The sequence below is a fragment of the Musca domestica genome, unplaced genomic scaffold, assembly GCF_030504385.1.
Source record: "Musca domestica strain aabys unplaced genomic scaffold, Musca_domestica.polishedcontigs.V.1.1 179, whole genome shotgun sequence".
Classification (NCBI taxonomy): domain Eukaryota; kingdom Metazoa; phylum Arthropoda; class Insecta; order Diptera; family Muscidae; genus Musca; species Musca domestica.
Window position 1 is genome coordinate 495,001 of NW_026712237.1, and position 21,583 is coordinate 516,583.

Sequence of the window (21,583 nt, forward strand, 5' to 3'; positions counted from 1 at the left end):
TTTCTACAAATTATCACCCGCCTCATATAAAGTGATGGAAGCAGTCGATATAGTCCAAACTTGGCACGTCGCAATATTTATTAATGTCCGATTCCTTCGGAACCTACTCCATAGATGGTCAACATTTTAAAAAATCATAACAAATGTCAAAATATATTCAAATAATCGAACTTTGGCTGAGGGTATACATCTGTCGTGCAACAACGACTGATTCTTTTTAACTTGCTTTAATTATTTTTTTTTTATAATTTTTTATTTTTTAAGATTTAGGTCAAGATTTTTTATGAATTTTTTTTATCAATACAGCAATAAGCCTCATTTTTGAGAATTTTTTATTGACCTCTGGATAAGTAGTCCTTTATGTATTTAGAATAGTTCTTAAATATTTTTTTTTTTTTTTTTTTTTGAAATAGACCACATCAATACCTAAACAAAATGTCGATCGAAATAAGCTTTAATATGTTAAATTTGACTTAATTGAAATTCTCTACTAAATATTGAAATTAATTTATATCTGTCTTGGCTCTAAATCTCTTAAGTTTAGGGGTGCGTATGACTAATAAAAATATTGGCTCGTAATACTCATACGCCACCCTAGTCACATTTATCCCAGATAGTTTTTTTTTTTTTCTCTCCAATCTTTCCCATTATATTTTCATAGTTGTTTGAAATATAATTGACTTTGAACAAAATCATACAGCAATGTACCGCACCAAAAAAAGAAAACTTTTCCAAACAAAATATGAAATATTTTACTAAAATTTATTTTTCATATCAATTGAATCATTTTATTATAAATGGTTGGTAGTGGTTGTCCACCCTCCCCCAAGGAGAATTTTGATTGCTAAAGTTTTTCGATTTCATTTGAAAGCAAACACATAAACAGAAATATAAAAATTGGAATTCATATTGGAACCCAGTCGCAGTGGCTAGTTCTCGGTGGGAAACTAAGGGAATGGGGATATCTGTGTGGCCAATCAATTGCGGAATATTGGATATAAATTAATGTTCTTTGTAGTGCTGTTTAACAGTTTTTCTCTTTGACATAAAATGATGGATGATGGGTTTATAGGCTGCTATAATCCGATGAAAATTGGTTTTAATGAAATGTTATTTCTTTTCAAGCATTTATGTATGAAAAATAATTTCGATTTATAGGGTGAGACAAAAAAACCTGCAACAAAGTCAAACGCCATAATCTTTACATTTTTTTTTAATTTTGTTAAATGAAAGCAAAAATGTCGAAAATAGCATCAAATTTTAGAATAAGTTTAGGTTTGATCAAATTGGTCACCTTTATAGGCTGCTATAATCCGATGAAAATTGTTTTTAATGAAATGTTATTTCTTTTCAAGCATTTTTTGTATGAAACATAATTTTGATATACAGGGTGAGATAAAAAAACTGCAACAAAATCAAACGCCATTATTTTTAAATTTTTTTTTAATTTTATTGAATGAAAGCAAAAATGTCGGAAATATGGCCTTTAAACGGTCAATGAAACCGTCACACGCTGGCCGAATGTTGTTCTGCGGTATTTTGGCCCATTCCCGATGAAGCGTTAGCTTGAGGTGATCGAAACTACGGTATTTTTTTATTGCCAACCTTGTTTTCCAAAATATTCCAGCCACAATAGTCGAACGGATTGGTATCCGGAGATATTGCTGGCCATTGTGAGCTGGAAATGAAGCTAGAAACCTCATTTTGTAACCATTCTTGGGTAGCACGTGCTGAGTGCGGTGATGCTGAGTCCTGTTGGAATCATCAAGGTCTGTGGCCAAATGTTTGCGTGACCTGAATTCCATCACGAATGACTATTTTTTTCTGGTAAATTCCAAAACCTAAATGCTTTTGTACGCTTGTGAACAATATAATGAGCTGTCACTGCAATAATTTTAACAGCTGTCGGAAGAGTGGCTTAGAAATGACAGCAGTCTGAAATTGATTGTAGTTTTTTCATCTCACCCTGTACACCCTTATTTGATATGGATCCTTTTTAATACCTCAATTATGATTCTTTATTAATATCACAATAATTGAGGTAGCAATATTCACTGCAGTGACACATTGTTTGTTCACTTGATTATTTTTATTATTTTATGAAGGAAAACCGCTTCATTCACAATGCCTTAAGGCAGCAATGCTTCATCTTTATGTGAAGCAGTGGGAACATACGAAAAATATTATTCTAAATTTTTCACTTTTTCGCAATTCATTCATTTGCATAACAATTGTTTCCACATAAATATATTTATTTCATTATGTATGCCACAGAAAGGAATTAAGCAAATATACATACATGAATTCATTATTTTTGGACAGGATTTTTGTTCATTTACTTTTTCAGTGATTCTCTCTTTTGTTTTTTTTTTTTTTTGCCTGACATGCATAAAATTATAAAGATTTCGGTTTTACTTTCACCAATAATACCTTTAATGTTTGCGAAGATAATGGCGGAATATTCTTCATTAAAATTTTGTATTTTTGCATACTCAGTGCAGGTCCTTTAAAGCAGGGATAAAATTCAATTTAAATTTTATATATGTGTATATCTGTCTGGATGTGTGCGTTATTTCGTTTTTTGAAGGCATCATCAGCTGCTTGTTGTTTTCATTGAATGCTTTCTCGTGAATATTTTTTTTTTTGCAAAAATTAAATTTATTTCCAGCTGTTGTCAACGAGTGTAATGACAAAAGGCTTTCAGTGTTTGTCACATGATGGTACAGATGAAGCTTTTAAATCCTGGAAAATTATATATGTAAAAATCAAGTACTTAATCATTGTGAAGATGTGTTAACAATGGGGGATGAGGTTAAATTTCGGTGGTTCTAAAAAATCTAAAGAATACGAAGATCTCAAACATATGTTATGATGTGGAGAAAATCTCAATATCATGATTTTTATGACCAATATTTTAGGAACTACAAGAGATATCAAAACACACGGCACCATTATTTAGAATATAATTTGGTATATAGAACTTATTACCCCATTATGAGCCCACTTGCATCCAAATTTATTGGTCTGACTTTCCTTTATAGAATATTCTTAAAACACGTTAAGTTATTCTTAGAACAATTTGAATATATTTTGAACATTTACGGGAGCGGTTCTAATATTGTCCTTTTTCATAACTGCATATGAGACGTGTGATGATTTTTGGAAACTCTTGAAATATGGGTGAGGTACAAGATCAAGTGGACCAAAGTATTCCACTTCATCTAATACTAATAAAAAACACATTGCGATGTGAAAATTTTAAGGAAAATGGAACAACTATTTTCAATTTTTTTTTTTTTGGGATAATAATCAAAATTTTAATCTATTGTGCGGGAGGTACCAGAAGGAATGAACCGATAAATTTCATATTCACATCAGATCTCCGGTTGAGAGAAATATTTAAGTATTCCAAGCTTGAAAATAATTGTTATGAGAGATATAAGTATTGAAATGGATGACCCTTTTTTGGGAGATGCCAGAGGGGGTGTGCCGATATCTATCATATTTACAGCAGAAGTCGAAATATTCAAAAATATATGAAGTTTAAAAAGGATCGAATGCATATTTTTTATGAAAGTTTTAATTTGGTCTATTCCAGAACTACAAGAATGTAAAAGTTTTTACTTCGATAACCGATTTTCCCTTTATGATGTAGAAAACAAGTAAAAAGCTATAAGTTCGACCGGCCGATCTTTGAATACCCTTCACCATTTGAAACGATTTTGGCAAGTTTTAAAACAAAAAAAATAAAATCCGTTAAAAAGTATGTTAAAATCTTAAAAATACCGAATGTAGCCGTTATATTAGGGTCTATACGACAACGGGGACCTGCATAGGCAACTTTTGTTATAAACCATTACAATACTCAAATACGAAACTTGAATAAAAAGAAATCGGTGAATAAGGTAGCTAAAATCATTAAAATAACAAATATAGGGAGGTACCGTTATATTGGGGCTATACGAAGACGTGGACCTGCACAGACAATTTTTTGTCATAGGCTGTAGTACCTATTACGAACTTCAAATAGAAAATTTAAAACATTTCCGGTGAATAATGTCGCTTAAATCACCAAAATACCTAAAAAAGGGAAGTACCATTGTATGGGGTCTGTACCAAAACGTGGACCTACATGATCCATTTTCAATACCAAAAGACCTGCAGACATAATACATATTTGAGTAAAATGTTATCAACCTTCTTCATTTCGTTCGGAAGCTAGAGTGATTTCCACAGACGGACGGACATAGAATTTTATGCCGATCAAGAATATATATATACCCTCCATATTATGGTGGAGGGTATACAAATTGCTAAATAAGTAGATTCTTGCAGATTCAGGAACAGAGCAATGATTCAAAATTTTTCATGCTGTTATTTTTTCAACTATAAATTCTCGGATTTGTAAAGTTTGCACGAAATTGGATGATCCTTTCCCCTAGATCGATTCCAAATCTCCCGAAACGGATTTGATCCAGAGAGAGAACTAGGGTCTAAAATCATAATTTCTATGAGGCACATTTTGGCCGTATCAAATGATATACACGCCATAAGGCTGAGGGTATAAAAATTCACTATATTGGTCTGACGTTCCCTCAAAAAAGTTCATTGGAAAAAAATTTAAAAAAAAATCCTTAAAAAATTAGTCTGACATTATTTGGAAAATTATTGGAAAGTATTCTTTAAAAATGCACGAACATTAGTCTGAGGTTCTTTAAAATTATTTTTCCAAAAATATTGATTGAAAATTTGGTTTCCGCGATTGTGGCTCTGATAGCTCATAGAAATATTCTTAAAAATTCTCTATTGTTGGTGCAAATGCACTTCAAAAAATATTTGGCATTAAAATCCATGATTATTGATCTTAAAATCCTAAAAATCCTCGAATGTTGCTGTAACGGACTTAAACAGTTCATGCTAATTGGTTCGAAGGCCCCTTAAAATATTCCTAAAAATGCCATCATTCTAGGTCTAATGGTCATTTAATAACTATTCAATTAGTGACAATTGGCCCAAAGATCCTCGAAAAAAAATATTTAAAGGAAAATCCACAACTATTGGCCGGAATATCTGAGAAATAGTCAATGATTATTGAATATATTTGAAAAATATATTCTTAAAAAATTAGCTGTAACTAATCTGTTGCCTCGCAAAAAATATGCATGAGTGTTTCATAAAAATTGACGATTATAGTCTAAAGTTCATTGAAAAATTATTTATAAAAAATCTTATGGTACTTGCAAAAATATCCCTAGAATACTCACAATTATTGGTCTAATGTTCCTTGAAAATTAAAAATCCATCAGTATATAAAAAATAAGCTTCATAAGCTTTATGGGCCCACTTTTTTTATACCCTTAACCTTATGGCTGGGAGGGTTTTTGTATAGCATTTGCGAAAATATCTTATGAACTATACCTAGAGTTTGGACGAAATCCATTTTAGGACATTTGGAGTCTCTCCTGGTTCGTCCTTCAAAAGGGCTATTCGTAAACTAGTGGTCATATTAAAAAAAAATACTGTTTAAATTTTTAAATTAAATTCATCCATTATTTCCTGTGGTCTTACTTTTCCAAAAACATAATTTTAATATTTAATGAAAGATATACATTTCTTTAATTTATTAAATAAACTGTTAAAAATCTCCAAGAAGCACTTATACGTGGCGTAAATCAACAGTTCGTTTTCACCATTCCTTGAGTCATTAAAATAATTTTTCAATATTCGTAAATATTTCGCAGGATATCATTTAATTAAAATATATAAAAAACATGAAAATCAAGTGTACAGAATGTATTCACATTTTCAATAATGGACCAACGGGAGGAAAAGTGTAAACGAATATTGCTGGCTGGTAAACGGAAGTTGAATACCCAAACCTAGAAGTCAAATAAATGATGATGCTTCTATATACTATAACATTGATTGTATGTAGGTACACATGGTATACTTCATTTACTCGAAAGAATGTCACATCTCAAAAAATTCAGTTTCGAGAAAAATGCATTCGAAGTTGAATATTGAAATATGAATTCTTGAATTAAAAGAATATTACACAAAATGTATGTCCTTCATAGACTCAATACAGGTTGAAATAAAAAAAACTGCAACAAAGTCAAACTCCATTTTTTTTTTAATTTTATTGAATGAAAGTGAAAAATGTCGAAAATAGCATCAAATTTTAGAATAAGTTTAGATTTATTCGAATTGATCACCTTTGGCACGATTTATGGCCTTTGAACGGCCGATGAATGAAACCGTCACACGCTGCCCGAATGTTGCGATATTTTTGTCCATTCCCGGCGAAGCGCTTGCTTGAGGTGATCGACACTTTGGTATTTTTTAGTGCCAACCTTGCTTTCCAAAATACTCCAGACACAATAGTCCAACGGATTGGTATCCGGAGATTTTGGTGGCCATTGTGTGCTGAAAATTAAGCGAGGAACCTCATTTTGTAACCATTCTTAGGTGGGGCGTGCTGAGTGCGATGGTGCTGAGCCCTGTTGGAATGTCCATGGTCTGCGGCCAAAATGTTTGCGTGCCCAAGACCCTCCAGAATATTTTCACGATAATATTCGGATTAATACGAGCGGAGAGCGACCATCGGCTGTTATGGCGGCCCACACCATCACCATGGCCGGCGCTTGAGTTTTGGTGGCCAACCGAAGGTGCACATTTTCAGCTGACCTCTTTGGCAAGTAAACACGATCATTTTGTTTGTTTACAAACTGCTGGATAACGAATGTTTTCTCATCGGAGAAAACCAAATTCGGCAGTTCACCACTTTCGGCCAAGCGAAGCAACTCTTTAACTCTTTTGAGTCTATTTTCTTTCTTTTGCGGTGCAAGTTTTGGTTTTTTTTCAATGGCTTTACCCCGAGCTAATTTTTCAATATTTGCCGAATGGAATATTGCGATATGTTCAGCTCACGAGCCATTTTTCGGTCACTGCGTCGAGGGTTTCGATCAAGTCGCTTCTATACTTTTCGAACCATTTCTGCTGATGTTGGGGTTTTCCCCCGTCCACTTCCTTGACGTCGGGCTACACTACCAGTCACACGGTAACGAACGATGGTACGAAACACAAAAAATTAATTCACATTTAAATGCTGGAGTGCTCTAGTGATAGCCACTTGTGGTTTTCCAGTCAAATATAAAAAATCACACTATCACGCCTGAATTTAATCACGAATAACTTTTTTTCTGGTAAACTCTCACCAAAATGCTTTTGTACGGTTGAAAACAATATAATGAGCTGTCACTGGAATAATTTTAACAGCTGTCGGACGAGTGGCTTAGAAACGACAGCTGTCTGAAGTTGGTTGCAGTTTTTTTCATCTCACCCTGTGTGCTGTTTTGTTGATTAAGGTCAAATTATAGATAAAAAATTTATTGACGCATTGAGTCCTTCTGAGATTTTGATAGAAAAATATGTAAGAATCGTATGCACAAATAGAAATTGCTAACTTAAAAAACGTATATTTTAGAGTTATGCCACTCTTTGAGTGAATGAACGGGATGTATTTTGTGTGTATTTCATTGGTTTTAATTCCCATATATTTATCATTTAATTGTATTGTGTTATTTTTTTTGGTTGCCTTATTCAATATAACCAATATTTACAGTGAAATTCATTCATTAATTTAACGGATATCGGTTTATTGATGAATGGCCAACCGACCAACCGGTCAGGCCAATATGGTAAATTTTAATGTATCAGATGGCCGTTCATTGCCAACCATAAAAACTCATAATTATGAATCGTTGTTGGATTTTTTTTTTTTTTTTTTGTACACACATTCGACAACATTTTCATTATTTAAATCAAGCATAAATATGACACACATATTTGTGAGTGTGTGCTGACTGCATATTTTTACACGCCAGCCAAAAATGGCGTTGAGGCCCACCAATGGTGCGGTGCATTAAAGTGAAGATATATTAAGTGAGTGCGTTAGAAATTGTTATGGCATTAAATTATAAAGAACATTTCCCTGTAAAATATATTGGACAGTTTTTAAAATTTTCATGACACAGAAAACGCGTATTCATAGTTCTTGTAATTTTTCTTTCCTTTTTTTAATTTGATTAAGTGACAAAAGAATATAGAATGTGACAGTTTATATTTGTGGACTTTTTCCACTATCCATTGTAGGCTTCTTGCCTTACGCCCCTGGTCGACGAGCCGGATTTCAGCACATTAATATATTTAATGTTTATCGATTTTAATAATAAAAAAAATGTGTCGAGTGCTTTAGTCAAAGTTGGGAATATAAATTATTATTGACATTTTTAATAATTTCATTCAATGCTACAACATCAAATAGGACCAAGGTAACCATACCATAACGTAACATAACATAATGAATTAAATAGAAATAATAAATGTACGTTTTCATTTGATGTTCATATACCTTAAAATGAACAATGGAAAATTGCAAATCAACTTTTAAACCATTATATTTTCGAAAGACTGGACCTACATATCCCCACTTTACATTAGATCTAATGGCAGAAAAATATTACAATGTGTGAAGTTTAAAAAGGACTATGGAATTATTTCGCATTTTATGATAATTATGATTATTATTTTTTATATTCATGCGAGATCTATAGCTGTCTCATTCGGAATGTGCGAAGGTTGAATAAATCGAAAAGTAAATTAATATTCAATATATTGCTTTATCTTACTATTTCCAAAATATAAAAAAAAAATAAGAAACAAGTAAGCAAAGGCTATAGTCGTGCAGGGCCGACTATGTTATACCCTACAACACTACAATATGTTAGAAGTCCCATTATGTCGAAATCCATATTGGAAGATTTCGCTTTTAAAATTAAGATTTTGACTAGGGAAACTTGCCCAATATTTATGCACTCCGTCGGGCTGTTATGTTTGGTCCATTTTACAGCTAAATATAATCCAATGGTCATCCAAAATGCTAGAATTCTTCCCTGTCCTTAACTCTCTTCGCAGGCGTGTCGATTGGCTTCAATTGGGTGATCGGAAAAACATTTCTGTTTTTGGTTAATTTGAACCCCTAAATATTTTGCAATCATCTCCAACCATAAGAAGCCCCTCTGTATCTCCAAATTAAGACTCATCTATACGATTTGCTTGTCTACGATATTTGGCAATATTCGTCAACGAAATCAGCATAAAAAAAAAAGCCAAAAATTCGCCTTTTGTGTATTTCGGATATCGCCTGTAAGTAATGCTGGTATTTTTTCACACAAAATTAGTGGTCCGTTCTACCCGCTGTCCTAAACTCTAACTTTAACGGCTGCAGAATCAGGAAAATTTTTAGTTGTTGGTCCATTGCAACCTCTAATATATTGCGGACATCTTTGAAAACAATAGGGCTAGCCCTTCTGAGCCCAACCCTACCCTTGTGAACATTTTCGTGAGGATCGGACGATACTTGCAATACTTATATAATATACCCAACCCGTGTTGTAAGGTGAAAAAATATTACAAAATATTAGTCAGTCAAATTGAAAAATTCGCATGCGATAAAAAATATGAGAAAATAAAAAAATGTCACAAAATACTACAAAATCTATATTAGCTTCATTATTGGCATATTTTTATGCGATTTTTTTTAGATTTTATACTTTTATGTCAAAAGGGCATTCAGAATTGACAAAATTTGTCAAAATCGGCCCAGCCATTCTTGAGATATAAGCATTCTAACTAACATCCCCTTCTTTTGTATGCACACATTGTATATATTTCGCTATATATAACCGATATATTTACTATCGGCATGGGTGACCCTGACCCACCTCCATTCTAAATTTCTTGCAGATCGGGCCATAATTGCGACCTGAAACCAAATTAACAGTGCGACCAAATTAACATGGACAGACGGACGGACGGACATACATAGCTAGATCGACTCAGCTCGGCGAGATAGGAAGATCCATGTATACTTTCCTATGTGGGGAACCAATATTTCGTGGTGTTTCATAATGGTGTTACAATTGGCCCAATCAAACTTATAATACCCCCAACACATAGTGTTGTAGGGTATAAAAACACACATGATTTTATGTCAAATTTTCCTACAAAACATCAGTTTAGAGGGTCGTCTGAGACATAAATATTCTTCATTAGATTTCACTATAAGTCACCAAAAAAATCTCTACATGCATTATATATCAAGGAAGTATCTATTTTAATGTTGGTAATATTTTTATTACATGCAGTTATATTCTAAAGGCTGATTTTGGGGTTAAAAAAGGACTTCAGAAGAACTTCTACTCAAAGATTGCATTTTAAAAGTTTGCTAAAACACTGCTTAGTTTTTCGAGATAATATCTACCCGTTACAAACATAAAATACCAACTTCTTACCGACTCAGTTTATAAATTTGGTTAAAGCCATCGAAATACCCATAACGGGATTGTAGCTTCAAAAGGGGGTTGTCCCGACTCCATCTTGATGATCTCTTCAAGAGAAAGATGGAAATCGTTAACATGTCTTGGAATCTTATTCGGAACTCCTCGGAAATCCTCGAATATTTAGAGGTTTTGCAGCAGAATGACGCTTCTCCATTTAATATACTCATTTCCTTTTAAATTTCTTTTGATTTTAAAAATCCACACCCAAAACTACATAATTAAAATATATTAACTCATTATGAAACTTCCACCCGACGCCAGGTTTTAATGAAAAACTTCAGTCCATTGTCAAAGGTATCTTTAAATCTTGTGTCAATTTAATCCATGCAATACACCATATTTATGTATGCAACTTCGTCTTCTCTTAAATTTTAATTACCAACAAGCCGACCAGCCAACCAAGCATCCAACCAACTGTCCAACCAATATATCCCCTGTTTAACTACCAACTCAACTCAGCTGAGCTGTCCGGCAGGACTTTGGCATATTTCACACATTCGAACTTACGGGCATACTATAATACGAAAATGGTGCCAAAGAAACAAGTAAGGAGGCATGCAAGTGACATCTGGGCCACACACACATGCATGCATAAGTATTAAACATGTTATTATTATGGCGAATCCTCTCCGTGTATTTATCATCACCTCAAGGAAATCAGCAGCTCAGGGCACATGGAGAACAAGAGCCATACATACATGCATACATTTTTCGGGTGATATGCATATAAATAAAATCAGGCGTGTCAAATAATTCCAGGATAAATTAATATGTATGCATGTGTGTGTGTGCGTGTGTGTATTAAATTTAAAATTTTTGTTTGAAAGAGTATTCGATATTGCGTATACTACATTTATACTCTACTGCCCAGAAGCTAACGGCAAATCCAGTTCATTGCCAGTGGTCAATATAAATATGTACATATGTATATGTGTGTGCATGTGTATGTTTTTATAATAACAATAAATCCTCTTGGACTTTAGACAATATAAATTGTGGAATTTATAATAATAAAACTGAGATCTAAATACAAATTTTGAATTAATTTGGAAAACCTGGCGGGGCGTGTTGCTAGAAATGATTTATTTTATAGAGATTTAAATTTCATGAAGTTGTCAGATTTTTATAAATACTGTTAGGATATTAGAACAATAAACAAAATATATTTCAAATAAATTTAAATAAATATAAAATATAAATAAATAAAATAATAAAGTACATTGCCTGATGCACTGACTGACCGATTGTCTTCGCATGGCATATTTTGTGAGATATCATAAGGCGATGCCAGGGCCGCACTGGAATTCTGCCGTCCTTTTTCTTTATTATAATTTGACATTGTTATGCCTAGCCATGATGCCAAGATGAATATGTACTCACATCTTAAATTTTTGAGACTTTGGGAGAGATTAGGTTAGATGTTCGATATAAAGCAGGGGTTTCGAAAATTCGTACTAGAGGGGAAAAGGACCAAAAGTAACTAATTATGGCACAATTGGTAGTAGGTGATGAGATAAATTGTGAGTACATATACAGGGTGATATAACAAAACTGCAACAAAGTCAAACGCCATAATTTTTACATTTTTAATTTTATTGAATGAAGGCAAAAAATATCGGAAATAGCATTAAATTTTAGAATAAGTTTAGATTTTTTCGAATTGGTCACCTTTGACACGAATTATGGCCTTCAAACGGCTAATGAAACCGCGACACTCTGCCCGAATGTTGCTCTGCTGTATTTTGGCCCATTCCCGGCGAAGCGCTTGCTTGAGGTGATCGACATTTTGGTATTTTTTAGTGCCAACCTTGCTTTCCAAACTATTCCAGATACAATAGTCCAACGTATTGGTATCCGAAGATTTTGGTGGTCATTGTGCGCTGGAAATGAAACGAGGAATCTCATTTTCTAAACATTCTGGGGTGACTCGTGCTGAGTACGATGGTGCTGAGTCCTGTTGGAATATCCAAGGTCTGCGGCCAAAATATTTGCGTGCCCAAGGCTTTAATACACCCTCCAGAATATTTTCGCATTAATATTCGGCATTTATTCTGATGTCACGGTCGATTAATACGAGCGGAGGGCGACCATCGGCTGTTATGGCGGCCCCCACACCATCACCATGGCTGGCGCTTGAGTTTTGGTGGCCAACCGAAGATGCACATTTTCAGCAGACCTCTTTGATAAGTAAACACGATCACTTTGTTTGTTAACAAACTGCTGGACAACGAATGTTTTCTCATCGGAGACGGAGAAAACCGAAATTCGGCAGTTCACCACTTTCGGCCAAGCGAAGCAACTCTTTGGCTCTTTTGAGTCTATTTTCTTTCTGTTGCGGTGTAAGTTCTTGCACTTTTTGGAATTTCAATGGCTTTACCTCCAGCTCATTTTTTAATATTTGCAGAATGAAATATTGCGATATGTTCAGCTAACGAGCCATTTTTCGGCCACTGTGACGCGAGTTTCGATCAAGTCGCTTCTGCACTTTTCGAACCATTCCTGCTGATGTTGCTGCTTTCTTCCGTCCACTTCCTTGACGTCGGGCTACACTACCAGTATCACCGTAACAAGCGATTGTAGAAGACACAAAAGATTTATTCACATGTAAATGCTGGAGTGCTCTAACGATAGCCACTTGTGGATTTCTAGCCAAATATAAAAAAATCACACTATCAGGCTTGAATTCCATCACGAATAACTTTTTTTTCTGCAAAAGTCTTGCCAAAATGCTTTTGTATACTTGTAAACAACATAACGATCTGTCCCTGGAATAATTTTAACAGCTGTCGGACAAGTGGCTTAGAAATTACAGTAGTCTGAAGTTGATTGCAGTTTTTTCATTTCACCCTGTGCAAATTTGTTCAAATCACATGTAAAGTGAAGTTGTCGATATAGTCCAAACCTGGCACATTGCAATATTTTTATTATATTAATTGAGGCCCGATACGAAATGATCAACATTGGCCCATTCCTTCGGAACCTACTTCATATAGGGTCACAAATTTGAATAATCATAACAGAAGTTAAGATATATTAAAATAATCGAACATATGCAAAACGACTGATACCTTTTAACTTATTTTATTTGGAGTTCTTTTTATATAGAAACCCTACTTGCAATAAATGATAAATATAGTTCCTGATTTTTTTTTATTAAAAACTACTTCGTTGCGCCATCCATGCTTCAACTTTATTGGTATTGCCCAAGTATTTTAAATTAGATGTAAAATATTTCCTCATAAAACACTTTCTGTTAAATCTCTACTCTTAATGTAATTTATGCCATTACATTTAAGTTTTCAAAGAATTTCCAACATTTGCCAAAAAAAAAAAACGGAAAACAAAAATTCCAGAGATGCCGATACAAAGATTATTGTCTAAATAGACAAAGATGAAGAGGAAGAAGAATTATAATCAAATGCATTTTTCTCCGGCTTGTTTTATTTTTTCTTCGTTGACAACTCAAAGCAAAAATATTTCTTTTGTATATTTTTGAATAACATATTTCTATTGTCGCTGTGGTAGTTCTGCTTCTTCTTCTTGATGTTGCTCCGCACAGATTGTATTCAATTGAATTGAAATTTGTTGTTTCTAGTTTCGACGTTGTCCTTTCTCATAAACAATACCATGACAAATGGTGTACTTTTTCAACATTTAGCTAAACAAATCACCAGTTTTGTATTTTGGTTTTGCTGTTATGTTTTTGTACATTTTGCCCTGATACTGGGTTGGTTCGTCCATGGTCCCTCTTTCTCTCCCTCTCTCTCTCTCTTTCTCTCTTATCTTCAAAACAGCACAGTTTGGAATTTAATAACAATGACATAAAACAAAACAATAGAATTTGTATATTTCTTATCTGCGCTGAGAGGATATTGAAGTTCTGCAAATTGGTCCAAAGGACAAATGTCATTATTTCCAAGAGTTTTTTGTAGTTTTGGTAAAAAGAGATAGATATGAAAAATATTTAATTTCATGATGGACAATTGTAGATCGAGTTGTGGAAATATTTTAAAGGGACAATTGAAAATATAAAGAATTGTATCGCTGTCATCCACTCTATATGAGAGTGTTTTCTTGTAGAAACCCAGAAGGGGCCTTCTTCTCATAGAAGACCGGAAGGTCTTCTAATAAAAGAGTGGAAGGTCTTCTAATAGAAGAGTGGAAGGTCTTCTTATAGAAGACTGGAAGGTCTTCTAATAGAAGACTGGAAGGTCTTCTAATCGAAGACTGGAAGGTCTTCTAATCGAAGACTGGAAGGTCTTCTAATCGAAGACTGGATGGCCTTCTAATCGAAGACTGGAAGGTCTTCTAAAAGAAGAGTGGAAGGTCTTCTAATAGAAGAGTGGAAGGTCTTCTTATAGAAGACTGGAAGGTCTTCTTATAGAAGACTGGAGATCTTCTTTAAGAAGACTAGAAGGTCTTCTTATAGAAGACTGGAACGTCTTCTAAAAGAAGAGTGGAAGGTCTTTTTATAGAAGACTGGAACGTCTTCTAAAAGAAGAGTGGAAGGTCTTCTTATAGGAGACTGGAGATCTTCTTATAGAAGACTAGAAGGTCTTCTTATAGAAGACTGGAAGGTCTTCTTATAGAAAAGTGGAAGCTCTTCTTATAGAAGAGTAGAAGCTCTTCTTATAGAAGAGTGGAAGGTCTTCTTATAGAAGAGTAGGAACTCTTCTTATAAAAGAGTGGAAGGTCTTCTTATAGTCTTCTTATAGAAGAGTGGAAGGTCTTCTAATAGATGAGTGGAAGGTCTTCGTATAGAGAAGACCAGAAGGTCTTCGTACAGAGAAGACCAGAAGGTCTTCGTACAGAGAAGACCAGAAGGTCTTCGTATAGAGAAGACCAGAAGGTCTTCGTATAGAGAAGACCAGAAGGTCTTCGTATAGAGAAGACCAGAAGGTCTTCGTATAGAGAAGACCAGAAGGTCTTCGTATAGAGAAGACCAGAAGGTCTTCGTATATAGAAGACCAGAAGGTCTTCCTATAGAGAAGACCAGACGGTCTTCGTATAGAGAAGACCAGAAGGTCTTCGTATAGAGAAGACCAGAAGGTCTTCGTATAGAAGACCACAAGGTTTTCGTATAGAGAAGACCACAAGGTCTTCGTATAGAGAAGACCACAAGGTTTTCGTATAGAGAAGAAAGACCACAAGGTCTTCGTATAGAGAAGACCAGAAGGTCTTCAGCGGATAGAATACCTTCTCGTCTTCTATCAGTAGAAGACCTTCTGGTCTCTTATAGAAGACTAAAAGGCATTCTCCAGTCTGAATGTGGAGACTTTCAAGCCATAACTTTTTCCACCTCATTGTGGAAAGTATTTCAAGTTCGACCCTCCCGAAATTTACGGGTTTTCTTCGTTTTCATTACGGTTTTTCTTCGTTTGTAATATTCGCAATTCATTAATTTATATTGAGTTTTTTATTTAAAAAAATTGCTACAAAATATTCACAAGAAAAATAAATACTAGAAAAACATAAAACAAAGCAACATGAGACTCAAACAAAGTTCCTACTGATGTCGGACAATATTGAGAACCTTGGCCGTGGAGAAGCCAAGAAATGGGAAGGTGTGCAATTTAGGAGGAGGTGTTGCTGGCAACAGATAATATATGAACCAATGTAGAATATGCAGCGTAGTCCTTGGATAAGTTAGAGATCGATAGAAGAAACATTTGAAACGAGTTCCCCAAGATTTATTAAGGCCTTCTTCCAGATGGGCGATTTGTTTTTGTAGCTTTTCGATTTCTTCGTTCAGGGCTTGCTCTTTGCCATCGGCCTTGGACAACAGTTGTTCATTGTAGCTGGAAGGATGTAAAATTAGAAAACTTTACCAAAAATATTTTCAAAACCCTTACTCATTAATACGCCTGAACTCATCCAGCTGTTTTGTGCTGTTATTGATTTCATCTGTCTTTAATTTCAGTTTGGCCTCAAGCATACACAGTTCATAGTCCAGTTTATAGATCTAGTAAAAAAAAGTATATTGAAAATATAACTCAGAGACCTCCCCCACCAATCCATGATTACCTTATTGATAAGCTCATTCTTCTCATTTTCCAGAGATTGAACTTTCCTCTGCTCCATTGAGAAATTTGCCTGGAGCTCTCGCTGTTCAGTCATGACTTTAAACAAATTCGTATTGGCTTGTGATATTAACGAATTTAGATTTTCTATTTCCTGATCCTTGACCTCGATTTGTTGTTGCAATAATTCCTTGTCGGCCCCGAGGCTTATCAGGGAAGTAGTCAAAATTTCACACGACGACTTGGCATTGGTTATGTCCTCGAGAGAACGTTTCAGTTGGCAGCTGAGTTCATCGTTACGTTTTTGCTCCATGCGAAAGAGCGAGTTGAAAACATGCAATTGATTGCGGGCCTTTATTGCCTGTTGGAGAAATAAATATTTTAAAGATCTGGAACTTCTAAGGAATTCCATTACAACTCACACAACGCTTCAATTCCGTAATTTCCTCCTGCAGCCGCTTAACTTCCGCTCTTCGTTTACGCCAGGCATTCAACATAATTATTGAGAAAATTCTCAAACCTGCAGTTTGAGATTCAAGCTGAGAGCTATTACCCGAGAAATGTTGGCCATAACCATATATTTTCTGAACTATGGATGAGGTCTCTTGGTGAGATATATAATAGGGATTATGGTGGTGGTGCATCGCCGCAACACCATTCCCCTTGGCCACCAAGGACTTTCCATGTAACTCATTCTCTTGGTTACGGCACAGGTGTTTCATATCCATTTGAGATATTGATTTCCGTTGACGATATGCCAAAATAATACCGGTCTTTTGACGTTTCAATACAGCGGTGGTGAGAGTTTCTTCCTGAGTAGTTATTGAGCCACGTTCTTTTGAGGACTGGAAGCTCACCGACGAATTTAACGATTTGCACGAAGATGAGGGTGTTAATAACAGAGATCTCGGTATTTGAGATTTATTTACAGATTTCTTGGGCTGTGAACTGTTGCTGGACAATAAAAAAGTGAACGATTTTATTTTTGCAATGAGAAATTTGAAAACACTTAATCGCGAAACAGAACAGGACAAATTTGAAGTATGAATGACATTTTTTTAAACAATTACAAAAAATTGTCTCACAGAAACTTCATCAAAGAAATAAAAAAGTACAATAATGACATTAGAAATTTGGAAAATAAAAATAAAAATATTTTTCTTTTTTTTTTCAAATTTTTATAATAGGGTGTAACGAAAAATTAAAATTACCCTATTACGTTCTGAATTCCTAAAAAAACTGATTTCCGTAATGAGAATTCCACTTTTATCTCTCTTTCACTCTCTCTCTTTCTATCTCTCTCTAGGAACTTTGTTGAGTGCTTGTATTTGTGGTTTTTGCACACAAATCCCACCATATTATGATGGTTTGTTACCCTCCCTGGCCTTTGCACACGATCTTCCCCAGTCACAGTCCACGGCCTCAATTCAGAAAATACATGTTCCCATCAGATATCACTTACTCACTTCTCTTTTCTAATTCGAACATCTTGACTACCACTCGTATTGGTCAAATAGTAGTACTTGAGAGCGCTCCTATATAAAACCAAAGAGCGGAGAGCGTAAACTTCTGGTGGAACTCATATTTTTCGAGTACTCTTAGACGCTCTTAGATCTTCTTTGACCTTCTCCCTTAGACCTTCTTTGACCTTCACGCTGATATTCGTTTAGAAAATAAGTAGTTCTTCTTTCAGAAAATAAGTATATCTTCTTTTAGAAGATCTGTAAATCTTCTTTCCTTTAAGATCAGTTGATCTTCTAGAAAATCCATAGATTTATTTCACACCTCCTTCTTTAGACCTTACACAGAAATATTCTGATCTACCACAAAAATTTTAATTCTATTTTAAGATGTTTGATCTTCAGATAGACGATCAGGTGATCTGTTGACTAAATTTCGTCAATCTTCTCATAGAATATATATAAAAGTCCGCTCACTTAAAGTCTCTGGATCAGCTTATGGAAAATCTGTAAATCTTCTTGGGGGGAAACTTATATCTTAAGATTTTCTATCGAGCGACTGATAGAAAATGTACAAATCATCTACGATATGCATTAGAAGATGTGTTGATTTCGTAATAAAAGAACTCTGTAAATCTTCTCTGTAGGAAGGCATTGCGAGTTTGCGCAGGGAGATCTTCGGTTTTTAGGGGGTAAGCTGAGTTTTTCCATCTGTAGATTTCAAGATCGTTAAGAATTCTTTGAGAGGAAAATGGTTTTCCAAGACGAGACAAACTAAAGACCTTTTTTCACAAGCCCTTCGCAACTTCACATCAATCAATTTCCTATAGAATAATCTTTGGATAATCAATTGGGAAGATCTGTACAACACAAGACCTACTTCTATTTAAGAAGTTTTTCCAATGGAGCATTTTTCCCCTCACTTCACCCAATTTTTCACAATACCTTTGCAACTTCACATCAATTAATTTGCTGTAGGATAATCGTTGGATAAGTTATTGGGAAGATCTGTACAACTTCTATCAGATCAGATCTTCTCCTAACTTTCTCTGCAAGACCGACTTCTATTTAAGTAGTTTTTGCAATGGGGCATTTTTCCCCTCACTTCCCCCATTAATTTCCTTTATTCAACAAAAAACTGGAGCCGTTTCCGCAGGGAGATCTTCGGTTTTTAGGGGGGTAATCTGATTTTTCCATCTGTAGATTTCAAGATCGTTAAGAATTATTTGAGAGTTCTCCTATAGGAAAATGGTTTTTCAAGACGAGACAAACTGAAGACCTTTTTTCACAAGCCCTTCGCAACTTCACATCAATCAATTTCCTATAGAATAATCTTTGGATAATCAATTGGGAAGATATGTACAGCTAGACCTACTTCTTATTTTTAAGAAGTTTTTCCAATGGAGCATTTTTCCCCTCACTTCACCCAATTTTTCACAATACCTTCGCAACTTTACATCAATAAATTTCCTGTAGGATAATCTTTGGATAAGTTATTGGGAAGATCTGTACAACTTCTATTGATCAGATCTTCTCCTAACTTTCTCTGCAAGACCGACTTCTATTTAAGAAGTTTTTGCAATGGGGCATTTTTCCCCTCACTTCCCCCATTAATTTCCTTTATTCAACAAAAAACTGGAGCCGACTCATAGGGCTCCTTGTGTAAGTCGGAACTCAGTGACAGTGAACTTTTTCTTTCAAGGCATGGATTTCAATATTTCCTTTCATTTCCAATGGATACTTTTTTAGGCCACACCAAGGCTTAATCAAGAATTGTTATTTCATATACTTACGTGACCCCTACTCCAGCCGACTTTTTCGACAAACGTTTCGGAATCGATTTGCGATATTTATTTTTCATCTGGCTACTGCCAATGCTTGGCCTTCCATTCTTGTGATTTTTCGCTAGAGAACTTCGTTGAACTTTAATGTCAGCTGAAGATGCCGACGCCGGATCGTCGTTACTTCTTGTCGTATCTGACGATGAAGAAGTGGGCGTTTCATTTTCACTGGAATTATCCGGTGTTATTTCCAATGGCGGTATGGATGTCAATACGACTTCGGGCATTGTTAATTAGTTTTTAATGGGCGTTCAAATATTTTCGATTATAGAAATTGAATATTTTTGAAGTTTGAAGTTTTGTAGTTGTTGCAGTTTGACGAAATAGTCAGTGTCTATGGGAATTTACAATTTTATTTTGGTTAAAAACGTACAGTGAGGAAGAACAAGAGGAAGGAAGAGTTAGAACACTGAGGTATTTGGTAACAGAGGATGTGTGTTAAGAGGAGAAAAACGGCTGTTATGACGGCCCACGCCATCACCATGGCCGGCGCTTGAGTACTGGTGTTCAACCGAAGGTGCACATTTTCAGCTGGCCTCTTTGGCAAGTAAACACACGATAATTTTGTTCGTTTACAAACTGCTGTACAACAAATGTTTTCTCATCGGACGGAGAAAACCAAATTCGGCAGTTCACCACTTTCGACCAAGCGTAGCAACTCTTTAGCTCTTTTGCGGTGTAAGTTCTTACACTTTTTGGAATTTCAATGGCTTTACCCCGAGCCCCATTTTTCAATATTTGCCGAATGGAATATTGCGATATGTTCAGCTCACGATCCATTTTTCGGCCACTGCGACGCTTCTTCTTCTTTACTTTTCGAACCATTTCTGTTGCTGTTTTCTTCCGTCCACTTCCTTGTCACGGTAACGAGCGATGGTACAAGACACAAAAGATTTATTCACATTTAAATGCTGGAGTGCTCTAACGATAGCCACTTGTGGTCTTCCAGCCAAATATAAAGAAATCACACTATCAGGCTTGAACTCCATCACGAATGACATTTTTTCTGGAAAGTTCTCACTAAAATGTTTTTGTTCGCTTGTAAACAATATAATGAGCTGCCACTGGAATAATTTTACCAGCTGTCGGAGGAATGGCTTACAAGTGATAGCAGTCTGAAGCTGGTTGCAGTCAAGGCTATATAAAAGCCTTAAAAAAATTTGGCTCCAGAACCTGAAATTCTTTTGGGGTTTTGATCTACAAACCGAGTACTTACACATCCGCTTGGCATTTTCTAAAAGCCCGATTGGCTATTGGATAGTAAAATTATAAGAAAATTGGCAGCGAATTCAGAAAAGTGACAAATTTTTCGAACATAAAACACAGTTTTGTGAAAACCGAAATTGATGATATTTTTTATGATACCTGTTAATTTTACAAATTTCTCTTGTTCAGATACTCACATCGAAATTTGATATAGAATATTACTTTGCTTTGCTTTTTCTTGCTTTGACATTTACACCAAAAAATGATAAATTATGGAAGATTTAAAAAAAAAATTGATGCTATTTCCGACATATTCTGCTTTCATTCGATAAAATTTAAAAAAAATGTAAAAATTATGGTAAGGCTTAGACTTTTGATGTCTTCTGGGACCTAAAGTAGAATTTTATGACAAATAAATTTGTAGAATATTTTGAGTTGCTACGATCCCGTTTAAAGGTAGTTTTTAACCATTTTCTTTTAAAGGACCAAATCGACCCCTCTAGTGACTCGCATGGAAGTGAAAATGTTGCCAAAGACACTATATATCTAAAATTCAAGGATTCCAAAGGGAGAATTCTGTATTATTTTTTATGTTCCACAGTGTAATCTACATATACTATTGTACCCTACAACACTATGTGTTGGGGGTATTA

The 21,583-nt window shown here is 34.9% G+C and overlaps 2 protein-coding genes across 7 annotated transcripts in view; one reads left to right on the top strand and one right to left on the bottom strand.

Annotated features, from left to right (window-relative positions):
* Positions 1–21,583, top strand: part of LOC101893340 (protein sidekick) — a 309,215-nt gene that overhangs the window by 252,988 nt on the left and 34,644 nt on the right. The gene's annotated exons all lie outside the window — the stretch shown is intronic.
* Positions 15,895–20,004, bottom strand: LOC101893180 (uncharacterized). Of its 2 annotated transcripts, none has more exons than XM_020034786.2 (5): positions 19,677–20,004; positions 16,846–17,371; positions 16,428–16,784; positions 16,256–16,365; positions 15,895–16,201 (listed from the first exon to the last, which is right to left on the bottom strand). In XM_020034786.2, the coding sequence occupies exons 1-5, from the start codon at positions 19,949–19,951 to the stop codon at positions 15,910–15,912; spliced, it is 1,560 nt and encodes a 519-aa protein (XP_019890345.2). In that variant the 5' UTR covers positions 19,952–20,004; the 3' UTR covers positions 15,895–15,909. The 2 variants fall into 2 exon arrangements, with proteins under 2 accessions (XP_019890345.2, XP_005177885.3); XM_005177828.3 differs by having other exon boundaries at positions 16,846–17,377.

Excerpts from the sequence above, each read along its gene's own strand:
- LOC101893180 (XM_005177828.3), bottom strand. The coding sequence starts at position 19,951 with ATGCCCGAAGTCGTATTGACATCCATACCGCCATTGGAAATAACACCG. Across the intron at positions 16,366-16,427 it reads AGAATGAGCTTATCAATAAG|ATCTATAAACTGGACTATGA; the intron begins GTAATCATGGAT and ends TTTTTTTACTAG. Across the intron at positions 16,202-16,255 it reads GAGTTCAGGCGTATTAATGA|CTACAATGAACAACTGTTGT; the intron begins GTAAGGGTTTTG and ends ACATCCTTCCAG.